Below are 19939 nucleotides of genomic sequence, written 5' to 3' on the forward strand. Positions count from 1 at the left end.
CCCTCCCCCCCAGAAACGTCTCCACTCTGCTGCCTGCCCCCCTCCTGCTGCCTCTGATTGTACTGCTTCTGTATTCCAGCAATACATTGTTAATCTCTACTTCCAAGAGAAGAATAATCTGAAAGTGCTGTCTGTCTGTGTCTGTCTGTCTGTCTCCCTCACTCTCTCTCCCCCTTAGATCAAATAAGTTACATCCATGACACATCCAAAGCTAAGAACCCCCTCAATCTGATTTCCCTCTTTCCTTTTTTTAATTAACAAGTTTCAAAGTGGGGTGGTGAGAATTTGAATTGCATTACACAATGTTCTGGCAAGTATGGGAAATGTATAATTAACAAGTCAAGCAGGCCTGTTTGCATGCCGAGCTACCAGTGCACTTCCAGAAGCAATTCAGAAAGGTTGTTTTGGTCTAAAAAGGCCGGTGCGGATTGCGTTTCCACCACATTAGAACTGGTCTCTCTCCCTATCCGCCATCCTGGCAGCTGAGTCCCACTGGGACATTCTGTCCATTCAGGACTCTAGCTAAGAGGGGTCTGTAAGACTCTTAGGAGACTAAGGTCCTAGAGTTTGTTTCAACTTTTGGTCCAACAAAGTCAGTTTGAAATGTAGTGCAATGATGTCCAGAGTCCAGGTCCCACCTCAGTTCTGGGTCACCTTGCTGTAGGGTGACCAAGTAACCTGCTGGGGTGCTAAGGCAGCTTCCTGCCTGTCCTGGCACCGCAGACTGTGCTGCGCTCTGGAAGTGGCCAGCAGCAGGCCCAGCTCCTAGGCAGAGGGCCACGGAGCTCCACATGCTGCCTCCATGCCGAGAACTGACTCCATACTGCCTGCAGGCTAGAGCTGCTTGTGCGTGTCCACCCTGGACTCAGACCTGCTACTGGCCACTTCTGGGGTACAGTGCTGTGCATGGTGCCAAGACCGGCAGGAAGCCAGCCTTCGCACCCACACTGTGCACAGACCGCATGTTGCCATAGGTCAGCCCACTGCCCGCAACTCGGCAACCCTGTCCCAGTCCTCAGGCCCCACAACTCAGAATCTCCTCCTGCAGCTAAAACCTCTCATCCCTGGCCCCACCCTGGAGCCCACACTCTGTCAAAGGATATCATTATGTCGGGCCGCGGGCATCAGCAATTTTTCTTTAACCGGATGTTGAGGAAAAAAGTTTGAAAACCACCGGCGCAGGGCATGCCCAGTTGTTGCTGGGGTTTTCGCTGCGGGAGCATGCTGGGGGGTGCATGGCAGGAGGGAGAGCTCCTCCTGTGCTTGGTGTATCAGCTTTGTGGCTTGTTAGTTGGAATCACTGCAAAGTTGTTAGTGTTCTCCTAGCACTTGGAACTTCGCATACAAGTGAATCTCCAGGTTTGACCCTGCCCAGCACAGGTGCTTAACACTCAGCATCCAGGCACAACGTGAGGAGCAGCACGTGGAGTATGGGGAACCCACTCCTGCATTAACGAGACCACCCCCGCCACACACACACACATTACGTCTGACTTCCAGAATCAAGCACTGAATGAGCCGTTGCTTCAAAGTTGCTTTTTTGGAGTAGGCAAGGAATGGATGGAAAATGTTGCATGGGAGTCTTGTTGAATATCAGGTTTTGATTTTGTGTTTCCTCTTTATTAATCTATTGTACTGTACCTCACAGGCAACATTAGAAAAAACGGGATCTGTCTTGTGATTATGTGTATTTTGCAATTAGTTGTTGAAATAATGGTGGAACCGGAAGTGGAAATTCTTCCATAAATTGTCTGGTTGCTCTTTCGTTGGCCTTTGTTTCTGGAAAATGTTGGGCTTTCTTCCTTCATTAATGCACAAACGACTGACAGTGCTTACAGTGTTCCTTGATTAGATGACCCTTTGGGAGTTATGTCATCCAATTTACCCTTGTGTTGTATAAATGGCAGATGGCAGCTGAAGCACAGAGAAAAATGTAATTATGCATTTGCAAACAAGTAAAATTTATCTAGCAGAAGGGCAGGAAAATATGTTGTGCATTGTGTCTTTGGCCAAAAAAAAGCAGATCAAAATTAAACTGCATTTTTATGAACTCTGAGGTCATTTTATTTAATTAGTCACATTAAGGCCACATATTTAAGTCAACCAATGAACAGAAATTGGATGTATATTACTTGAATTGATTAATTCTCCAGAAAGTAAAACTACCCATTTGGTATCTAGTAGCTGAAAATTGAGCTTTGAATTGTTTGGCGAAAATGTTTGTGGTTAAGATGAGTGTGTAGAATAGCCCATTTTCTGTTGATTAAATTTCACAGACATGGATGAGAACGCTCATGTTTGTAGGTTGTTCATACAATTATTTTACTTTGGTATGGGTTATTCTTAGCATGTGTATAATTGCTCAGATATCAGCATTACCATTTTGAATTACCTTTCCTCACAGTTTTAATATATAATATTATTAATATAATTGTGCTCCATAGCATATTAAAATAGAAATATTGTAACAAAATCCTAGCAAAAGAAAGTAAATGTGAATACAAAACAAATTAAATTTCATTGTACTATAAAAATAGCCAATGAAAGGGCTTTGAAAGAACTACCATACATTGTCTTTTTACTTAATGTAACCAAGATCTTGAATTAAATATAGTTGTTCTGAACAGTGCATTAGGAAACCTATTAAGAAGTAAAATACTTCATTCTAAAGTGCATGACGCATCCATAGTGCTTGAAAAAAATGTTTTGTGATAAAAGTTTTTACATGCTAACTATTAATTAAATGCTAACTGTTTTTAAAAGCTATTCTAATACAAGTTTCAAATAGTAAATTAGTTTTCAGATATTTTACCCAGGCTCCCAAAGGAGTCTAGTGGTTTACAGCCATGGTTTCTTTCTTTCTTTCTTTCTTTCTTCCACCCACCCACTCACTAATGAGACTCCATTGTACCGGGCACTGTACAAACTTGGAGGTCTAGACTATCCTTGTTTCAAAAAGCTTACAATCTAAATGGGCCTTTTCCATTTTTTAACCACTTAATCATACTTTTTAAAACAACCAGCCCTTTGATTCTCTGCCACCTTCTGAATCACTTTTTATATGAATATTAAATTGCTTGTCAAATATGGAATCCTTGGAATAGCTTGAAAAGAAACCATGATCAGTACATGCTTGCTTGAAGATAGGGGTTCAAATAGCTCTCTTGGATTCTTCGGAGCCCCCTGGCCATGTGTTCATTACCCATGTACTCAGAAAGAAAACTTGTTTTCAGTAACTTAGCTGAGAACAGTTAAGGAGCAAGCAGATAATATGATGAAGCTGGATAGAGATTGGCTGTAGCTTTATACCAGCAGGTAAATAAAACGCAGACAAATATCCTGGATGAAAACCTAAAAAATTAGAATTGTAAACGTTAGTTTTTATAAAACTAAACACCCACAGTAAATCCTATGAATTGTCCACCCTCTCTCATAGCTACAAGCTGAGGTCAAAGCTGCAGACTTTGTTGTAAAGAATGCAAACATGGGGTAAATAATTTCTTAAGAAAGATAAAAGTATAAGCAAAATACCTTGCTTGTGTGCAATATTTGTGATTTTGAAATTGTCTGTATCCATGCAAATTAGGTACATGCCTCAGGCTGCTGGCAAGTTGCCAATGTAGCCCTCAGTGTACAAAGGTTGGACACCTGGGCTTTATTAGCCCTGAAAAAAATGACTATTTGCATTTGAAACATTAATAGCCTCTTTATGCTTTTTAATTTCAGCCTTCCAGATACCTGTATGGACTCAAAGCAAAGATTTCCTCCAATCTCAGGCAGATTGCCACGATCCAATCTTCAACTTCCAAAGTTTGCAATAGTCAGGTATTCTAGCGATGAGGAGCTGTGGTGACACATGTGGCTAAGAGCATGTGAGAGAACCTGCAGCTCTGTTCTTTTCCCAGTAGATATGACTGTCTAGTGAGCACTTAGTGTTTCTGTCCCTATGCTACAGAAAAGAGAACAGAGATGATTCTTCGAGTGGTTGCTCATGTCCATTCGAAGTGGGTGTGCGCACCGCGTGCACCGCGTCTTCCGGAGCGTTTTCCCTAGCGGTACCCATAGCGCCGGCAGGGCGCCCCCTGGAGTGGCACCGCCATGGCGGGGCATAAGTACCCTTGCTGGCACTGCCCCACCTCAGTTCCTTCTTACCGCCGTGACAGTCGTTGGAGCGTCTCTTAGTCTCTTAGTTAGTTAATGGTTCCCGTTTTCACATTTGTCTGTAAATAGTTGTTGTAGTTAGATAGTTAGGTTCTTCGTTTTATTCCTTCCCCCTTGGGGCTAAGGAATGCCAGGGCCGCAAGGCTTCAAGACGTGCGCTGACTGCGGGAAGTTTATGCCCAGGGGCGACCCACACGACAGTTGCCTTAAGTGTTTGGGTGAGGCTCATCTGGCTATTGCCTGTAAGATCTGTAAGTCCTTTAAGCCCAGTACGAGAAAAGAAAGGGTTTCCTGCCTGAAGCTTCTCCTCATGGAGACAGCGCTTCAACCGGTGCTGCCGGAGCAACCTGCGGTGCGCAGCGCACCGGCTTCCACGTGGGAGGCTCCACACCAGCACCGTGCGTCAGCGTCGAGGTCTCGGCACCGGTCTCACTCTCCTCCGTCCAAGAGGGTGAAGAAGTCCCGCGGAAGGTCCCCTTCAAAGAAGTCAACTTCGGCCAGGCACCGCAGCGCGGGCTCACCGGTGCACGTATCTCCTCCGGCACACCGTCGGCGCCGAGGAGACCTCGATAGTCCTGGTCACCTGCCTTCACACCGGACACGTTTGAAGAGGCGCAGGACCTTATTAGCCTCACGACCTCCCCTCCATCGTCGGTTGACTCGGAAGGGTCGAGGTCACTCTCGTCAGAGGCTCAGCTGGCTATGACTTCGCCCCCACATAGCCCAGGTCGGCATGCTAAGGTGGCTTATGCGTCGGGACCACACCATGTGGGGTCAGTACCGATCGCTACTACGGCACCCTTCTCGACGCCGAGTCGTCAGTCTCAGGTAGCTTCGAGCCGTGCTCGAACTTCGCTGCAGTTGAGCTCCTTGTCAGCCCCCCGCCTGGCCGTACCGGTGCCGTATCTCCGTAGCCATGTGGCATCCACTCAGACACCTCTCTCCTCCATGGCGAACACCCAAGAGCCGGCGTCCGTCTCCGTGCCTTCATCTGCACCGGCATCGACGCAGTGGTCTCTTCCGGCACCGGGGTGCCCGCAGCCAATGGCGGCGACTCAATTGGCACCGAGCCTGAGCACCTTGGTGCCACAACTGCTGGCGTCTCAACCGGCACCGCGCCTGCGCACCCCGTTGCCACATCTGGCTGCTTCGCATCCGGTACCGCAACTGGGTTCCGCAGAATTCTCGGCACCGGGTCTGGGTCCCCCGGTGCTGCAACCGTCAACGAACCTTCCGGCACCGGGCATGGGTCCCCCGGTGCCGCAGGTCGCACGGCCCCGCTGTACTCATGCGGGCAAGCCTGAATCCATGGCCAAGTTTGCCCCGCATTCCTCCTTGGCTCCACCCTGGCCGGAGTCCGATTACTCATCAGACTCAGATGCCATCTCCATTCGATCAGGGTCCTCGGGAGCGTCTTCGGCCCACAGGTCCAGGTCCAGACATCGGAGGGACCACACTCAGCAAACATGGCCTCCGCACCTGCAGTGGCCTTTTTGGAACCCTTTGGGCCTACCATCAGTGGCAAGGTCAGCTGCCCCCCTCTCTGGGGTCAGAGGCTTCAGGGCACCGTTCCCAACCGTCGGCGTGCCTGTCCCGAGCCCCTCCCTCCCCTCTTCGGGCGCCGCAACCCGATCCAGCGGCACCGCAGTCACCGGCACCGGAGGCGGACCCATCGGGGCACAAGTTGCTCAACCGGCACCGCAGTTGGCGACAACCGCTCCTGTGCCAGTTCAGGAGTCGTCGTCGTCTCCGGACGAGGCACTAGCAGACCCGGCACCAAGTCTGCATTCAATGGATGCCCACACGCACCAGGATCTGCTCCGGCGCATGGCTTCCAACATGGCCGTTCCAGTGGAACCTGTCATTGAGGACATGGATCCAATGGTGGACATCCTCGCGGAGGACGCACCTACGCGGTTGGCCTTACCGCTCAACAAAACGGTGTCAAAAATTACTAATGCCCTGTGGCAAACGCCGGCAACCTTGACCACTACCTTAAAAGGGGTTGAGAGGCGTTATTACGTCCCGCACTCGGGGCATGAATACCTGTATTCACAACACATCCCAGGGTCCTTGGTCGTGCAGGCCGCGGCCCAAAAGAAAAGACTCCCTCAGCCCTGTCCTTCTCCAAGGGCGAGAGAGCCTAAGCGGCTGGACCTGTTGGGCTGTAAGGTTTATGCCACAGGGGCACTACAATGTGTTCCCTGCGGCACCTTTCGTTGAAGGTTGCTTTCATCGTGGCCATTACGTCAGCTCGAATGGTGTCAGAACTAAGGGCGCTAACTGTAGACCCGCCCTACCTTGTGTTTTCACATAACGTAAGGCTACGGCCTCATCCAGCCTTCCTCCCAAAGGTGGTGTCACCGTTCCACCTGTCCCAGGAGATTTATCTTCTGGTTTTTTTCCCAAAACCTCATGCCTCCCATAAGGAGCGGGTGCTTCACTCCCTGGACGCCAAGCGGGCGCTGGCGTTCTACATTGACAGAACCAAGCTGTTCCGTAAATCCCAACAATTGTTTGTTGCATTTGGGGACAGGGTGAAAGGGTCACCTATTTTGACACAAAGGCTATCAAGATGGGTGGTGCAATGCATCACAGAATGTTATCAACTGGCTGGTAAAACCCCACCCAGGGTGAAGGTACACTCTACCAGGGCGCTGGCGTCCTCGGTGGCCTTTGGTGCCCAGGTACCAATCATGGAAATTTGCAGGGCGGCCACATGGTCTTCCCTTCACACGTTTACAGCGCACTATGTGCTAGCACAGCAGGCCAGGGAGGATGCAGTGGTGGGTTTTGCAGTCCTTGAATCTGTACTGTAAATATGTAAATATGTCCTGTTGTCATTGTTGTTAATATGTGCCTTATCCGTGTTGGATTGTTTGAATAAATCCGTTTATTGTTCACCTCTCTTCATGACTCTGGTGGTATGACTGCTCCGACCCCTCCTCCGTGGGGTTAGCTTGGTAGTCACCTACTTCGAATGGACATGAGCAACCACTCGAAGAAGAAAAGAACGGTTACTTACCTGTAACTGTTGTTCTTCGAGATGTGTTGCTCATGTCCATTCGACTCCCACCCTACCTCCCCTTCGTCGGAGTGTCCGGCAAGAAGGAACTGAGGTGGGGCAGCGCCGGCAGGGGTACTTATGCCCCGCCATGGCGGCACCACTCCAGGGGGCGCCCTGCCGGCGCTACGGGTACCGCTAGGGAAAACGCTCCGGAAGACGTGGTGCACGCGGTGCACACACCTACTTCGAATGGACATGAGCAACACATCTCAAAGAACAACAGTTACAGGTAAGTAACCGTTCTTTTATTCATAATGTGCCCATTGTAGATTATAATGAAAGCAGCATTTTAATTGGGGGCTTCCGATTAGCAAAGCACCCACAAATAGGTTTTTGTTTCTATTGGTGGTGCACATTTGCACATGTGCACATAAACATTTATTCTGTTCATGGAAGTAAAAAATCCACTGGTGGATGGAAAAAAATTAGAGGGAAAAATGCCCTTGACTAAATCAGAGGGGTGGGGGTGGAGATGTGGTCTGGGATAACATGGGAGGTGGTGTGTGGCCTGGGACCTGATGATGGCTGGGGAGGATGTGGTTGTCATGGTTGGCAGGCTTCTCTACCTGGCTCCGTGCCTCCCCAGAAGCAGTGACATCCCCCTTCTTCAGCTCCTAGGAGGAGGTGTGGCTAGGGTTCTCTGCATACTGCCTCTGCAGCTTCTATTGGCTGGGAACTATGGTCCATGGGAGATGCAAGGGTGGCACTTCTGGGTGGAGGCAGTGCATGGAGTTAGGAGCTGAGAGAGGGGGATTTTGCTGCTTCTGGGGAGCTTCAAGCACTGCCCAGAACCTTTGCCCCCTCTGGTGCCCAACACCCAGCCCTACCACCTCCTCCCATATCCAATGTCTGCTGCTGCTGCTGCTGTGGGAAGAGGATATGATGGTCACAGACTACCCCAGCAGTGGCTGGTGTGGTTGGGCCAGGGGCCATCCAGGCTGCTCAGGCAGCCCCTCGGCCAGCCACACTGGCTGCTGCAAAAGTCACAGAACCTGTGATCTGTGACCTCCGTGCCAAACTTGCAGCCTTTGCTGTAATAGTAATAGGACTCTGCTTTCTTGACTGAGTCCCAAGGGTGGAACAAAACGTAAGCAGTAAGAGGTCATAAGAGCCTGTGTGGGGTATCAGAAGCACAAAGGGTAGCTAGGAGTCGATTGTCTTATTCCCAGTGGTGCCTTTAACTCTCCCCCCTGCAAGTGTCCAGGGTGCCATGTACAACATGGAGTCTTCAGCTAACGCAGAAGAGAGGTAAGCACTGAGGTGGTTACATTTCCTAGTTGACAGATAATGTAGCAGTGGTATAAAATGAATACTCCACCAGTGTTAATAAACAGCATAGTGAATGAACAGCAGGTGATGTTATGTGGTTGTCGACTTTTTTTTTTTTTTTTTTGCTAAACTGCACATTTTATTTAATCCAGAGAGAGAGAGTGTAATGTCTGAGAGTGACAAACTCCGTCACTTCACAAGTGTTATTCAAGATCAGCTGTAGACACAGCTTCCCCAAAACCACACTCTGATTGGCTAAATGGGGTTTTTTGTGGTATCATCCACATGCACCAAGTCACACTGGTGAAATGCCCATAGTAGTCTGGCTCGTCCCCATTATGATTTTCACGTTCTCTCCCATTAACATTTAAGATAACCTTTGGAAATGGAGTTGAAGAGTCCAGGGCTGAAAAATACCAGTTTTAAACTGTCAGCTTCCCATGGCCGCCCAAGAGACTCCCATTTCAGCAGTTTGTGGCCCTTTCAGCCACTTTTAATTCACTTTCTACGCCAAAAGTTAAATTCGTTGCTGTTTGATAGGCCAGTGTTGTTATTTTGTAAAAGAAAATAAGTTGAAATTGACTGGTTAGTCACAAACTGTCCAATAATTCTCAGGATGGACTGGCTTGGTCTACACTACACAACTTAGGCATGTCGCTAAAAGTCTGAAAGTGTAAACTCTGTTTGTTGGCACTTTTGCCAACAAAATTCTTCCACCTGCAAAGAGCAGAGTTCACATTGTCAACAGGAAAGCGCTCCTGCTGACAACAAGCAGTTCATGCTGCCGCTGCTGCAGCAAAACTTTTGTCTTCGTGTGTGTGTGGGGGGGGGGGGAGGAGTTTAAGGACCTGTGAACAACAAAATGTTGTTGACAAAGCTCCCACAGCCACCAATTGCAACAAAAACAAAGTTTTAATGCTGCTACACTGAAAAGATAATTGGCCACAGTAACAGATTAATGTGCAGTGCAAGATAAACTTGAATGTTGCAGTTAAAAAGTGTGCAGTGTTTTCAGAACAGCAAAAGTTTATTGGAAGCCATAAGAATTGAGTTAAAATGAAAGCCAAGCACAACTTTTTTTTTTTTCAGTAGATAAAATTTAACAGTAGATTTTAGTGCAACTGTATCCCAGTTGCAATAAAATCAAAATTTAGGATTATTAAATTAGTGAAGAAATTTTTTAACAGGAAAAATAAAGTTGTATGCAGTATATCTTTTCTGTTTCGCGGGTACATTTTGTATGCTCTTTGGCAACTGCAGAGTGTGCCATTTTCTGTGCAACCCCCACCACGTTTTGCATGTGAAAGAAGACAGCTAGTGATAATTTATTCATTTTTACTTTATTTAATTGAAAACAAATAGAACGTTATCCTTATCTGCTGTGCCACTTCCTGGACAGAGACCGTAGCAATCTCCTGCCAACTATTCCTCCAGAGCCAGACAGAAAATAAAGCTTTGATTTCATTATTTTTTATTATTATTTAAATTTTATTCATTTAATTTTACACTGTTTTGGAGATTGCTGTGGAGAAGAACTCTTTTAAGTTGTGCCAGCAATTAAAATCCCACTTTGGTGGGAGTTCAGAAAGTCTCTGTAGCTTTTCTTTTGCGATAGTAATCTTCTAGCTCCATGGTGTCTGACCAGTTCTGAAGCAGTAGCCACTATAGAGGCTACTGCTCTAGCAAACTAGCCACACTCAAACGTCCAAATAGCCATGTGTGGCTAGCGGCTAGCATGCTGGACGCCACAGTTCTAGTTCATACTGGGGATCTGCATGTGCTTGCTTGGGCCTCTGGCTGCCACGAGTACAGCAGCAACTAATATAACGTTTCTCTTTCAGTGGGACTCTGTGGGATCCACTTCTCGAGAAGCTTACATTTTTGGAATTCGTATTCAGTGGAGCTCGCTATTCTTACTTCATTATATCTGTTTATTGGTTGAGCCTCTCTAGTCCGGCACCTTTGGGATCTGGCTGGTGCCGAACCAGAGACTCTGCCAAACCACAGGAGCTCAATGTCCAGCAGCATCACCAACCCTTCCACTGCTTGCAGGGCTCTTCGAAGACATTTCAGGGTCAATTAGAGCTAAAGAACAACACAGAACACTGCCTGTAAACAAACTTTATGGGACTGTGGGAAACTTGGCCTCATTCTTGATAAATTTAAAAATCTGGCTCACTAGAATTATGCTGGACCACAGATATTGCTGGACCAGAGAGTGCCAGACTAGAGAATTTCAACCTTTATTCACAAGACTTTGTACAAAGCCTGTTTATTAACCGTATTGGTACATTGTCCCTATTTATTTGATAATGGGAATCTTATCCTAGCCTTTTCTATCACAATTTCTCTGAAATTCAATAGAATCCATAGCTCCTGTGCTATATAAGAAGGATTGTTGGGAGGTGTGCTGGCATACCTATTCCAGTCAAATTTACAATAGCCATCCAGGAATGAATAGCTTCCTGATGAGAAATTGCAGGTTACCCTAGTAGATGGGAAGATCCATATGTATGACATTTTGAAAGGAATTTCCTTTCAGGATTAAGCATAATCTCCACATGCACTAGTTTCAGAGAACAATTTAACTGCTCTGGCTTTTGGGATTGTGGTAAGAGCATAAGGGACGTAGAGAAGTGTATTTTTAGCGTGTACTTGGCTAAAATTTTTGAGTCCTGTGTCTCTTAAAAAATTGGTCACATAGAAAAATTCAGCGTCAGTGACCATGTTGTGGTTGCATATATACAAACACATGCCATGATTGCTAAAGTTTGCCTGAAATTGTCTTGTTCCCAAAAAAAGGTGCTTTGTATAACCTAGCATGACAGTTTCATCGGAGCAAGCAATGGCATGGCATTTGCAATTGCACTCAGGGAGACTAGACACAAATGTTTGCTATGAGGAACTACTGGGAACTCACTGTATGTATAAAGCATACTCTGTTGGTTTTTCTTACAAGATGTGGAAGAAAAGTTCTGTGGGCCAGTGGCTTGCAACTAAGAGGCTATTCAGGTCAAATTTTCAGCCCCAGCAACTAGCACTGAGTAATCACTTAGTGCTTGCAACTAACTGCACTGTCTAATGTGGATGCTCAGCAGTTGGATGCTGTCTTTTGGAGTTCAGATATTTGCTCCAAATGTGCACGTCAATTCAGGAGCGAACTTGAAGCGGGTCTGAAAATTTGTCCCTAAAAATGTTTGTTTAAAAATTAAACATAATCTTAGTAATTATATTTTTTCATTGTTGTTTATAGATGAAGTAGAATTAGTGCAACTGGATTTCCTGCAGGGAATAATTGCCATACCTTGGACATACCTCACTAGGAGGAAAGAGTATTATCTTCCTAATTAGTTGCACAGTTTTAGTTTTGGTAGCACTCTTAGACCCATTGTTACATTGAACATTGATCACCTAACCCCCGTTTTATATTTTTTATTGTATTTGTGGCCCATGCACTGTAATGGGGATGAGAACTAAAATTGCTTAGCTCTGGTCTAGATATGTATTATACTTAGGGGACCTGATCATGTCCCTTAATAACACACAGAGATGGACTCTATTTTGATTGTAGTAGTTCATCCTCTTTCATACATGTGTAATATACTAGGAATTGCCTCATTTCTACTACAGATTTAAAAGTAATATGCTACAAAAAATACAATAGGCATTTCCTCCTGTCATAGGACATTACAGATTGAACCTCTCTAGTCCGGCACCCTTGGGGCCCGATTGGTGCTGAACCAGAGAATTTTCCAAACCACCGGTGGTCAATATTGTCTGGCAGCATCACCAGCACTTCCACTGCTTGCTGGGCTCATAGAAGACATTGAGGGGTCAATTAGAGATAAGAACAGCACAGAACACTGAGAGCCAGGCCTGGCAGCTGTAAAGAAACTTCATGGGACTGCAGGAAACTTGGCCACACCCATGATAAGTGAACATCTGGCTAACAAAAGTCATGTTGGACCATGGAGGTTGCTGGACCAGAGAGTACGGGGCTAGAGAAGTTCAGCTTGTACTGTGATCCCTAGAAAGAAAATATTCAGACAGGTGCACTGAAATCTTTTAAATTATGCCCTGGTGACCAGGTTAGAAAGCAGCAGTGTCTCATGGACTGAGTCAGAGCCTGGAAGCTGGGACCCTAGCTTTAATCTGCATCTCTGCTACTGGCTCAGCTTTTTGACTTGGCTAAGGAACTTAATATGGGCTTTTTCAAAATGCTCAGTATTGGCCTCACTCCGCTTCCATTGAAAGCTCTGCAAGTTTCACTATGGACTCCAATGAGAGTAGAGGTAGGGCCACGGTGAGTGTTTTATAAAAATCCCACCCTTAACCTCTGTGTTTCCATTTCCCATTGTAAAACTGGGATAAGATTTACCTAACTCGGTGGTGTTGAGAGGATTAGTTAGATAATTGGCAAAGTTTTCAAAAAAGGCCATGATGACTTAGGAGCCTAAATCCTGTTTTCAAAAGGGAAGGTAAATGGAATGTAGGCACCTAAGTCTGCGAGGCACTTTTGAAAATGTCACCCGATATTTTTGCAGTAGATGGAATACAGGAAATGTGTGGTGGCAGTTATGGGAAAGAGCTGCAACTATACTTTGAGCGGGACTTCTGACCATGCAGTTTGTATGACACAGACACTACTGAGACTTCACTAGGAATCTTTAAAAAGCCATAGGATATAAAAGAGTTCAACAAAAGAAAGCAAAATGTAGTTAGGGGAAAAGAAAAAGGAAAATAATTATCATATGGATGGGTGTAGTAAGGTTTCCTTTGGACTCAGAATTCGCTTTCTTCTGAATCCGTTTGAATACATCCAGAGGTACAGATTTACTGTATGTCTCACTTGATAATTTTTATGGTGCTGTAGGTGGGTAATGGCTGTGTTGATTGTTATTCTCTACTTGAACTGAACTTTATGAGATTCACTAAATCTAGTCAGGAACACAAAAGATCAGTGTAATAAAAGCAGTAATTTCTTAGTACCCTATGGTGAATTTAACGTATTCTTGATGATGGGCACTTAAAAAACTATTGGAAAGAAGATGAAAACTTGAGTATTCTTAGTGGGTGCCAAGTAATTACCATCAATTTTTAGATTTTCTGAACTTACAATGATAGCAGCCTTCAGTTATATCCAAAAATGCCAAAAGGAGGGGAAAATGTAAGAATCTATCTTGCTGAATAAACATGTAGCATTTATTTGAGACCATCATTATCTACCTCAGCTTTTGTTTTGGGAATTGGCCAGCAACAAGAAAGATAAAATAATGTATTGTGACAGTGTGAGCAAGAGATTTTGAGTGAAAAATAATAGTGCTGCCTACACACTGTCTTTTTAATATGAGGTTCAAGCCTCTACATGTACTGTACGTAAATGTCTTCTTAGATGTTATGCCCTTTGGAAGAGAGACCATATGTTTATATGTATTGATGCATCATTTACCACATGACCCGACTGAAGCCTCTTAGCACTGTCATTGTAGAAATATTTAACAATAGCAATCCTATAGTTAAACTAGATACTTTTTTTTTCTAATATGACTCACAGTGATGTCAGCTGGATTATAACTGTGATAATTTATCCCATGAACAATTCACTGGTTGGCTGAGTGGAGACTTAGGTTTGAAAGTCGTGCAAATTTAGACTTTTTGAAATGTCTTTCTTTGTTTTTGGTGAATTATCAGTGAAAGTGCAAGATGTGGTATGGGAGGATTTAGATACATTTGCCCCTTGCAAGAAGAAAAATTGTTTAAGAGGACTTCAATGGAGAGCAAAACTGAAGTTTGAAACTTGCCATGGGCAAGATATAACGATATCACCTCACGCCTATATCACTATAATGAGGAGTATTAATGAGATTATAACTCCTATAGGGTGTATCTACACAGCACCCTAAAATCGAAATTGCGTATCTTATTTCAAAACTATTTTGAAATTTCAAATTTGATGCATCTACACAGCACCAAATTTCAAAATAATGTTCTATTTCCAGCCATCCTTTATCCCTCATTCAATGAGGTTTACTGGAATGGCAAAATAGCGCACCTGTTATTTTAAAAATTTTTTCAAAATAACGGGTGGTTTCTGTAGACGCAGGGTAGCTATTTTAGGATACCTGAAATAGCCGTGCAGTATAGACGTACCCTATAGAAACATCATGAGGATTGCTTTGCTAGTTTGCCTTTAATTCTGACTCTGCATGTAAAATGACCCCAGTCACTCTATGCAAAAACAGACCTGTGGCAGATTTAATGTGTCGCATATTTTGTGAGGGAAAATTTAACACCTGGAGATGCGGGGGGGAAGGGGGGGTCCCCTGATTTTTTTTCCCTTCTGCTCAGGCAAATGAATAGGCTTTTGTTGCCTGTGCTCATAGCTCTACTCCTTTACTTTCTCCAGTTGCCTTTAAATCTAGGGCAGAAACTGGGTGAATTGCATGTCCTTAATGCAATAGTGCTGGATCTCAATTGCCTGCATTCACCTCTCATGCTATGGGCAGGTTGGCCATGAGAAGGCTCAGTGAGATGGACAGTGTAGTACAGGGGTGGCCAACCCACGGCTCACGAGCTGCATGCGGCTCATCAAAGAAAAAATTGCGGCTCCTGCACCCACAGCTCTGAAAGGGGCAGCGTGTTTCTTTCTGCACAAGATGCTGGTGCAGACTTCAAAATGGCCGCCCTTAAAAGGGCAATGCCTGCTCTGTTCTTAACCCTCCCCCCCACCCACACAGCTTTTTTTTCCTCGGCTCTTTGCGCTGCATCCACCACTATTTTGGCTCTTCATCTGTAATGGGTTGGCCACCCCTGGTGTAGCATGTAGTTCCGCAGAGCTGACCATAGTGAAGGCTGAGATGAATTTTCAGTTAAGTGACTGCTTAAAGTTCTTTACCATTTTTGGGGAGTGTGTGGGGGGGTATGTGATGGGCAGGAGTTATGTGAGAGAGGTTAGTGGTTGATAAAATACTCTTCTCTTTTGACTTAAATGAGTGAGAAAGTGTTGCCTTTAAGCAACATTTTCAACACCTTCATTTGCTCTCTGATACAAACATTTTTCTTTCTGGAACTGGAACCTGCGCTTGTAGTTGTCCTCAGTGTACACTGAGGCTATGTCTAGACTGTATCCCTTTTTCAAAAAAGTACATGGCATTAGGCACATCGAAATTGCTAATGAAGCCGGGATTTAAATATCCCGCACCTCATTAGCATAAACATGTCCGCTGCTTTTTTCAAAATGGAGGGGTTTTGGGGGAAAAAAAGGCAGTCTAGACGCCATCTTTTGCATACACAACCCTTTTTTAATGATCCCTTATCCCTCATAAAATGAGGTTGACAGGATCTTTCAAAAAAGGGTTGTATTTTCAAAAGATTTTTCAAAAAAACTCCATTTTGAAAAAAAGCGGTGGCCATGTTTATGCTAATGGATATTTAAATCCCGGCTTCATTAGCAATTTCGATGTGCCTAATCTGCATCCCTTTTTTGAAAAAGGGATGCAGTCTAGACATAGCCTGAGAATTTTAAGGTGTTCTTCCTGCATTGGTCTAGCGAGTGCTACCCTAGACCGATCCCCAGAATTACTAGTACCATCTTATGCTGCTTGGAGCCAATGGGTAAAAGTACTGCACCATGCTTGCTGGGGGGTGAGGGAAATTCACTGGACATGCAGCCAAAGGGGGATTGTTCTTTGTTAGGTTAGGACAAATGGCTGAAAAATGAAATATAAGCAAGTGAGGGAAATAGACTGTAGAGGAGGAAGCTCTGTGCTATCACTGGGCTGGGTGTGGTCTACGTAGCTAGCGGACATTTAGCATTTATGCAGAGCTTTACATTTTCAAAGCATTCAAACAGTAATTAATTAATCCTCATAAACATTCCATTGAGGGAGATCATTTAAATACTGTCACCCCCAACCAACCTTTTTTCCCTCCCCAGATGAGGAAACTGTGACTTGTAGAGGTTAACCAATTTGTTGAATAACACATAACATGTCATTGGCAGAGGCACAATTAGAACTTGGTAGCTGGTTGCTCCCAGCTTTGTTCTTTTAGGTCTTTAGACCTCACTGCCTGGTAATTTACTTGAGTGATTTTCAAGTGCACGCTGAGGTGTAAGAAAATTGAAACATACCTGCATTTTTTGTGTGTGATTATTTATTCCAATAAAGTAACAGCTATAACTTGGCCAAATTGCATGTGATCTCTTCCTGTGTGCCTTATTATGTAGGGCACTCGCTTGTAAATGAAACAACCCCACTGGATTCTGGGACATACAGGTACGAAAATACTTTTGTTTTCTATACACTTGCAAAGAGGATAGATTGGCAGTTACTAACTGTGTATCTTGTAATTTGAAGTAGTGAAGCACTAAAGTGGGTCTAAATCTTTATTATCTTCACATTATACAATTTTAAATGTTTGTAACAATAATAGATGAATCACTGGCTGACATTAAAATAAATGAGCCTATCTATTTATAGAGACCTGGTATTTTTAAAGAAAATAAACTGGATTCATCTTCTAAATCAATGCATATTCCTTATGCAAACATTATTTAAATGTGAAGGCATTAGAGGAGAAGTGTTGCCTAAAGATTGCATAATCCGCTTGTGAAAAGTGGAGAAGAATGTAATTGTTCCTTTTTATCTCAGTTTGAGGCCATGTACTTTGGGCTATCAGAGATTGCAGTAATAAAATGTACAAGGAGTCCGGTGGCACCTTAAAGACTAACAACTTTATTATGCAGCTCACTTCATCAGATGCATGAAGTGAAAGAAACAGACAGGAGGGATACAGAAATGGGATGGTTACATCAGAGCTAATTCAATCATGGTGGATGGAAATAAGAAAATGAGAACACCTAAAGTGGAAAATTACTTATTATAATGAGAGAGCCTACTGTGTCTTTTTCTTTCACTTCACGCATCTGATGAAGTGAGTTGCAACTTATAAAACCTTATGTCCTGATAAAGCTGTTAATCTTTAGGTGCCACTGGATGCCTTGTTCTTTTTGCTGAAACAGGCTAACACAGCTACCTCTGAAACTAGTAATAAAATGATTTGTAGTGCAAGACTGTTTGGATGGATCATATAAGAATGTTTCTTCATTAGGAAAAAGTTATTTTATGTTTTAAATCTAATTTTCATTCTGTTTGTGAGCATGGAAAACTGAAGTTGAAAACACATCATGGTAGTAGATGGGCTGTTACAATCCAAGAAAGTTGATTCATTTAGAACTCAATATATCTTTTCAGTGCAGGGTTTCATTTCCCTTGGAGATTTGTGACAATAGTTCTGCATTGTCTACCCACTTAAGCACTTTTCACAACTAATTAATTAGAGCTATTTTCTGAGCTATTTGGAATACATAGGTAACAAGAAAAACAAAAATGACACTCAGAAGGACTGAGGTATGGGGTGGCTTGTGGAAGTTGTGATAGGGTAAAAAGACTTTCATCTTCTTGGTCTCTGGTTCCTATTCATTTCAGAAAGGTAGTGACCCAAACTGGTACCTTGTGTTAGATATCTGGTGGCCTCTTCAGAATGAATTGAGGGATCTCAGGTTAGTTCCTAGTGAATACTGGTTCATCTTACCAAAATACTATTACAAATGAATTCTGCCAGAGCTTCCATTTAATTCTAAAGCAGACAATATAATAATGCATTTTAATTTTAAAAGTATTCAGAATCCAAAGGCCTCTGCAAACAAAAATGTCATTAAAATAAGAATGTACATTAAAATAAGAATGAGCAGCATCCTTCAGTAAACATACCAGAACTAGTGCAAGATTTTGGGCCCCAGGTGCCCACCTTCTCAAGAGCAGTATTTCCCACAAACTAATAATTAAGCTGGAATGAAAGAAATCCTTGCCATTTATCAAGGAGACGCGCACAAAGTTGCTTTGACTCAACGTTCCAAACTTGAGGGTCTTCAGCTAGACAGTTCTTCTCCCATCTTCTCAAGGCTGTGCCTCACGACAGCAAATGGTCTCTCAGGTAGACTAAAGTTGTAGGACCGACTTCTGCCTTCAGATTTGGGTATGCCACTCCGACTACAATCAATAGGAATTCCGCATTCATATCTGTGGGCACAATGAAGTGCTAAAACGTAAGTGTGAAGACCCTTTAGTGTAGGCCAAACTCTCACCTCTCGAGATCAAGAACCAAATACAGCTCCAGTTGAAATCAATGTACCTGCTCAGTCCATTAGCTGGCTTTGCTGCAGGCCTGCAAGGTCCTGGGTTCACGTGCCACAAAAGCATTTCAGCTCCTAGTCAATGCTGAAATTGCAGTGCAGTGCTAGATGTGCTGCAGAGGCTGTTCGTTGCATGAGATGTTAATTTGGGGTCAGTTTTTACCCATCTCATGTGGCCATCCTAGTGTAAGGGGATACATTTTTTTAAGACCTTGCAAGGCAGAGATGGAAAACTCCATCACTGAATTAATTAAGGACAGACTGGATAAAGCTCTAGAATGTCTTGCTTGTCTAGTGAGGCCTGCTAGCAACTATAGGGAAATGCCCTTGTGCACGGTTGTGGATAGTATGCCTGTTGGGGAGGGAAAGACTCGGGCAATAGGCAGAGGCTGGAAGACCATAATGAGGAGACAGCATGGTTTTGGGTGACAGTGATCTACAAACTCATCTAATTTTTGATCCTGGTGCTATTCTCTCACCGTGCTCTTGTATCCTTTAAGGCTAGTTAGGATCCTGCATTTTGACCGTTGGGAGCTGTAGCCAGGGCTTTTTTAGTGGAGTGTCATTGATTATGAAATTTGGTTTCTTCTCTTCTGTGAGAGCTCAAATGCAAATAGTGAAAATCTGTGTCTCGTTATCCAGGTTTCAGGCTGGATATATTCGAGCGGGGGCAGGCAACCTTTCAGAAGTAGCGTGCTGAGATTTATCTTATGCACTTCTATTTACGGATCTGCGTGACCCCAGACTGAGTCTCTTTGGGCGCAAGGCCCCAAAGGGCCCCTACCTGCATTCTGCATGTGCAGGGTCCTCAGCCCCAGCGCCACCTCCTCCCCAGTGCCACTGCGTGCAGCGCAGCCTAAATGCTGCCAGGGAAGGGGACCTCTCATGCGCCATGAGAGCTCGTCCCGCCCATCCAGGCCCTGTGCCGTCCAATCTGCAGCCTGCTCTGCAGGAACAATCGATGTGGACACCCAGCGGCACGTGGTACTTTTCCGTGGAGGGTGGCAGAGCAGGGTGGTGCTCCTCCACATGTAGCTCTGCGGCCCACGCAAGGATGGGATGTGAGCTGGGGCTGCAGCCTCGCAGCAGTGCACCAGCCACGAGGCTCCAGTGGCAGCATGGGCTCCTTGCGTGCCATATGTTGCCAACCCCTGTATTAGAGACAATATACTGGCATGTATTTTTAGAATATGCATTTAGGTGCATTAGGACTAGACTGTATTGAATAACTTTTTCGCATTGGTTTA

General features: G+C 44.5%; 1 protein-coding gene across 4 annotated transcripts in view; it reads left to right on the plus strand.

The window, feature by feature from the left end:
* TTLL11 (tubulin tyrosine ligase like 11) overlaps window positions 1-19939 on the plus strand; it is a 136301-nt gene that overhangs the window by 86820 nt on the left and 29542 nt on the right. For 3 of the 4 annotated variants that reach the window (XM_075905425.1, XM_075905422.1, XM_075905424.1), the window contains one exon: window positions 3727-3825. The exons of the other annotated variant lie outside the window; for it this stretch is intronic. In XM_075905425.1, the coding sequence (XP_075761540.1) occupies window positions 3727-3825 (99 nt within the window). The remainder of the gene's footprint in view (window positions 1-3726; window positions 3826-19939) is intronic. 4 annotated transcript variants of the gene reach the window in all.

This window comes from Pelodiscus sinensis, chromosome 22 (assembly GCF_049634645.1).
Source record: "Pelodiscus sinensis isolate JC-2024 chromosome 22, ASM4963464v1, whole genome shotgun sequence".
Lineage (NCBI taxonomy): Eukaryota > Metazoa > Chordata > Testudines > Trionychidae > Pelodiscus > Pelodiscus sinensis.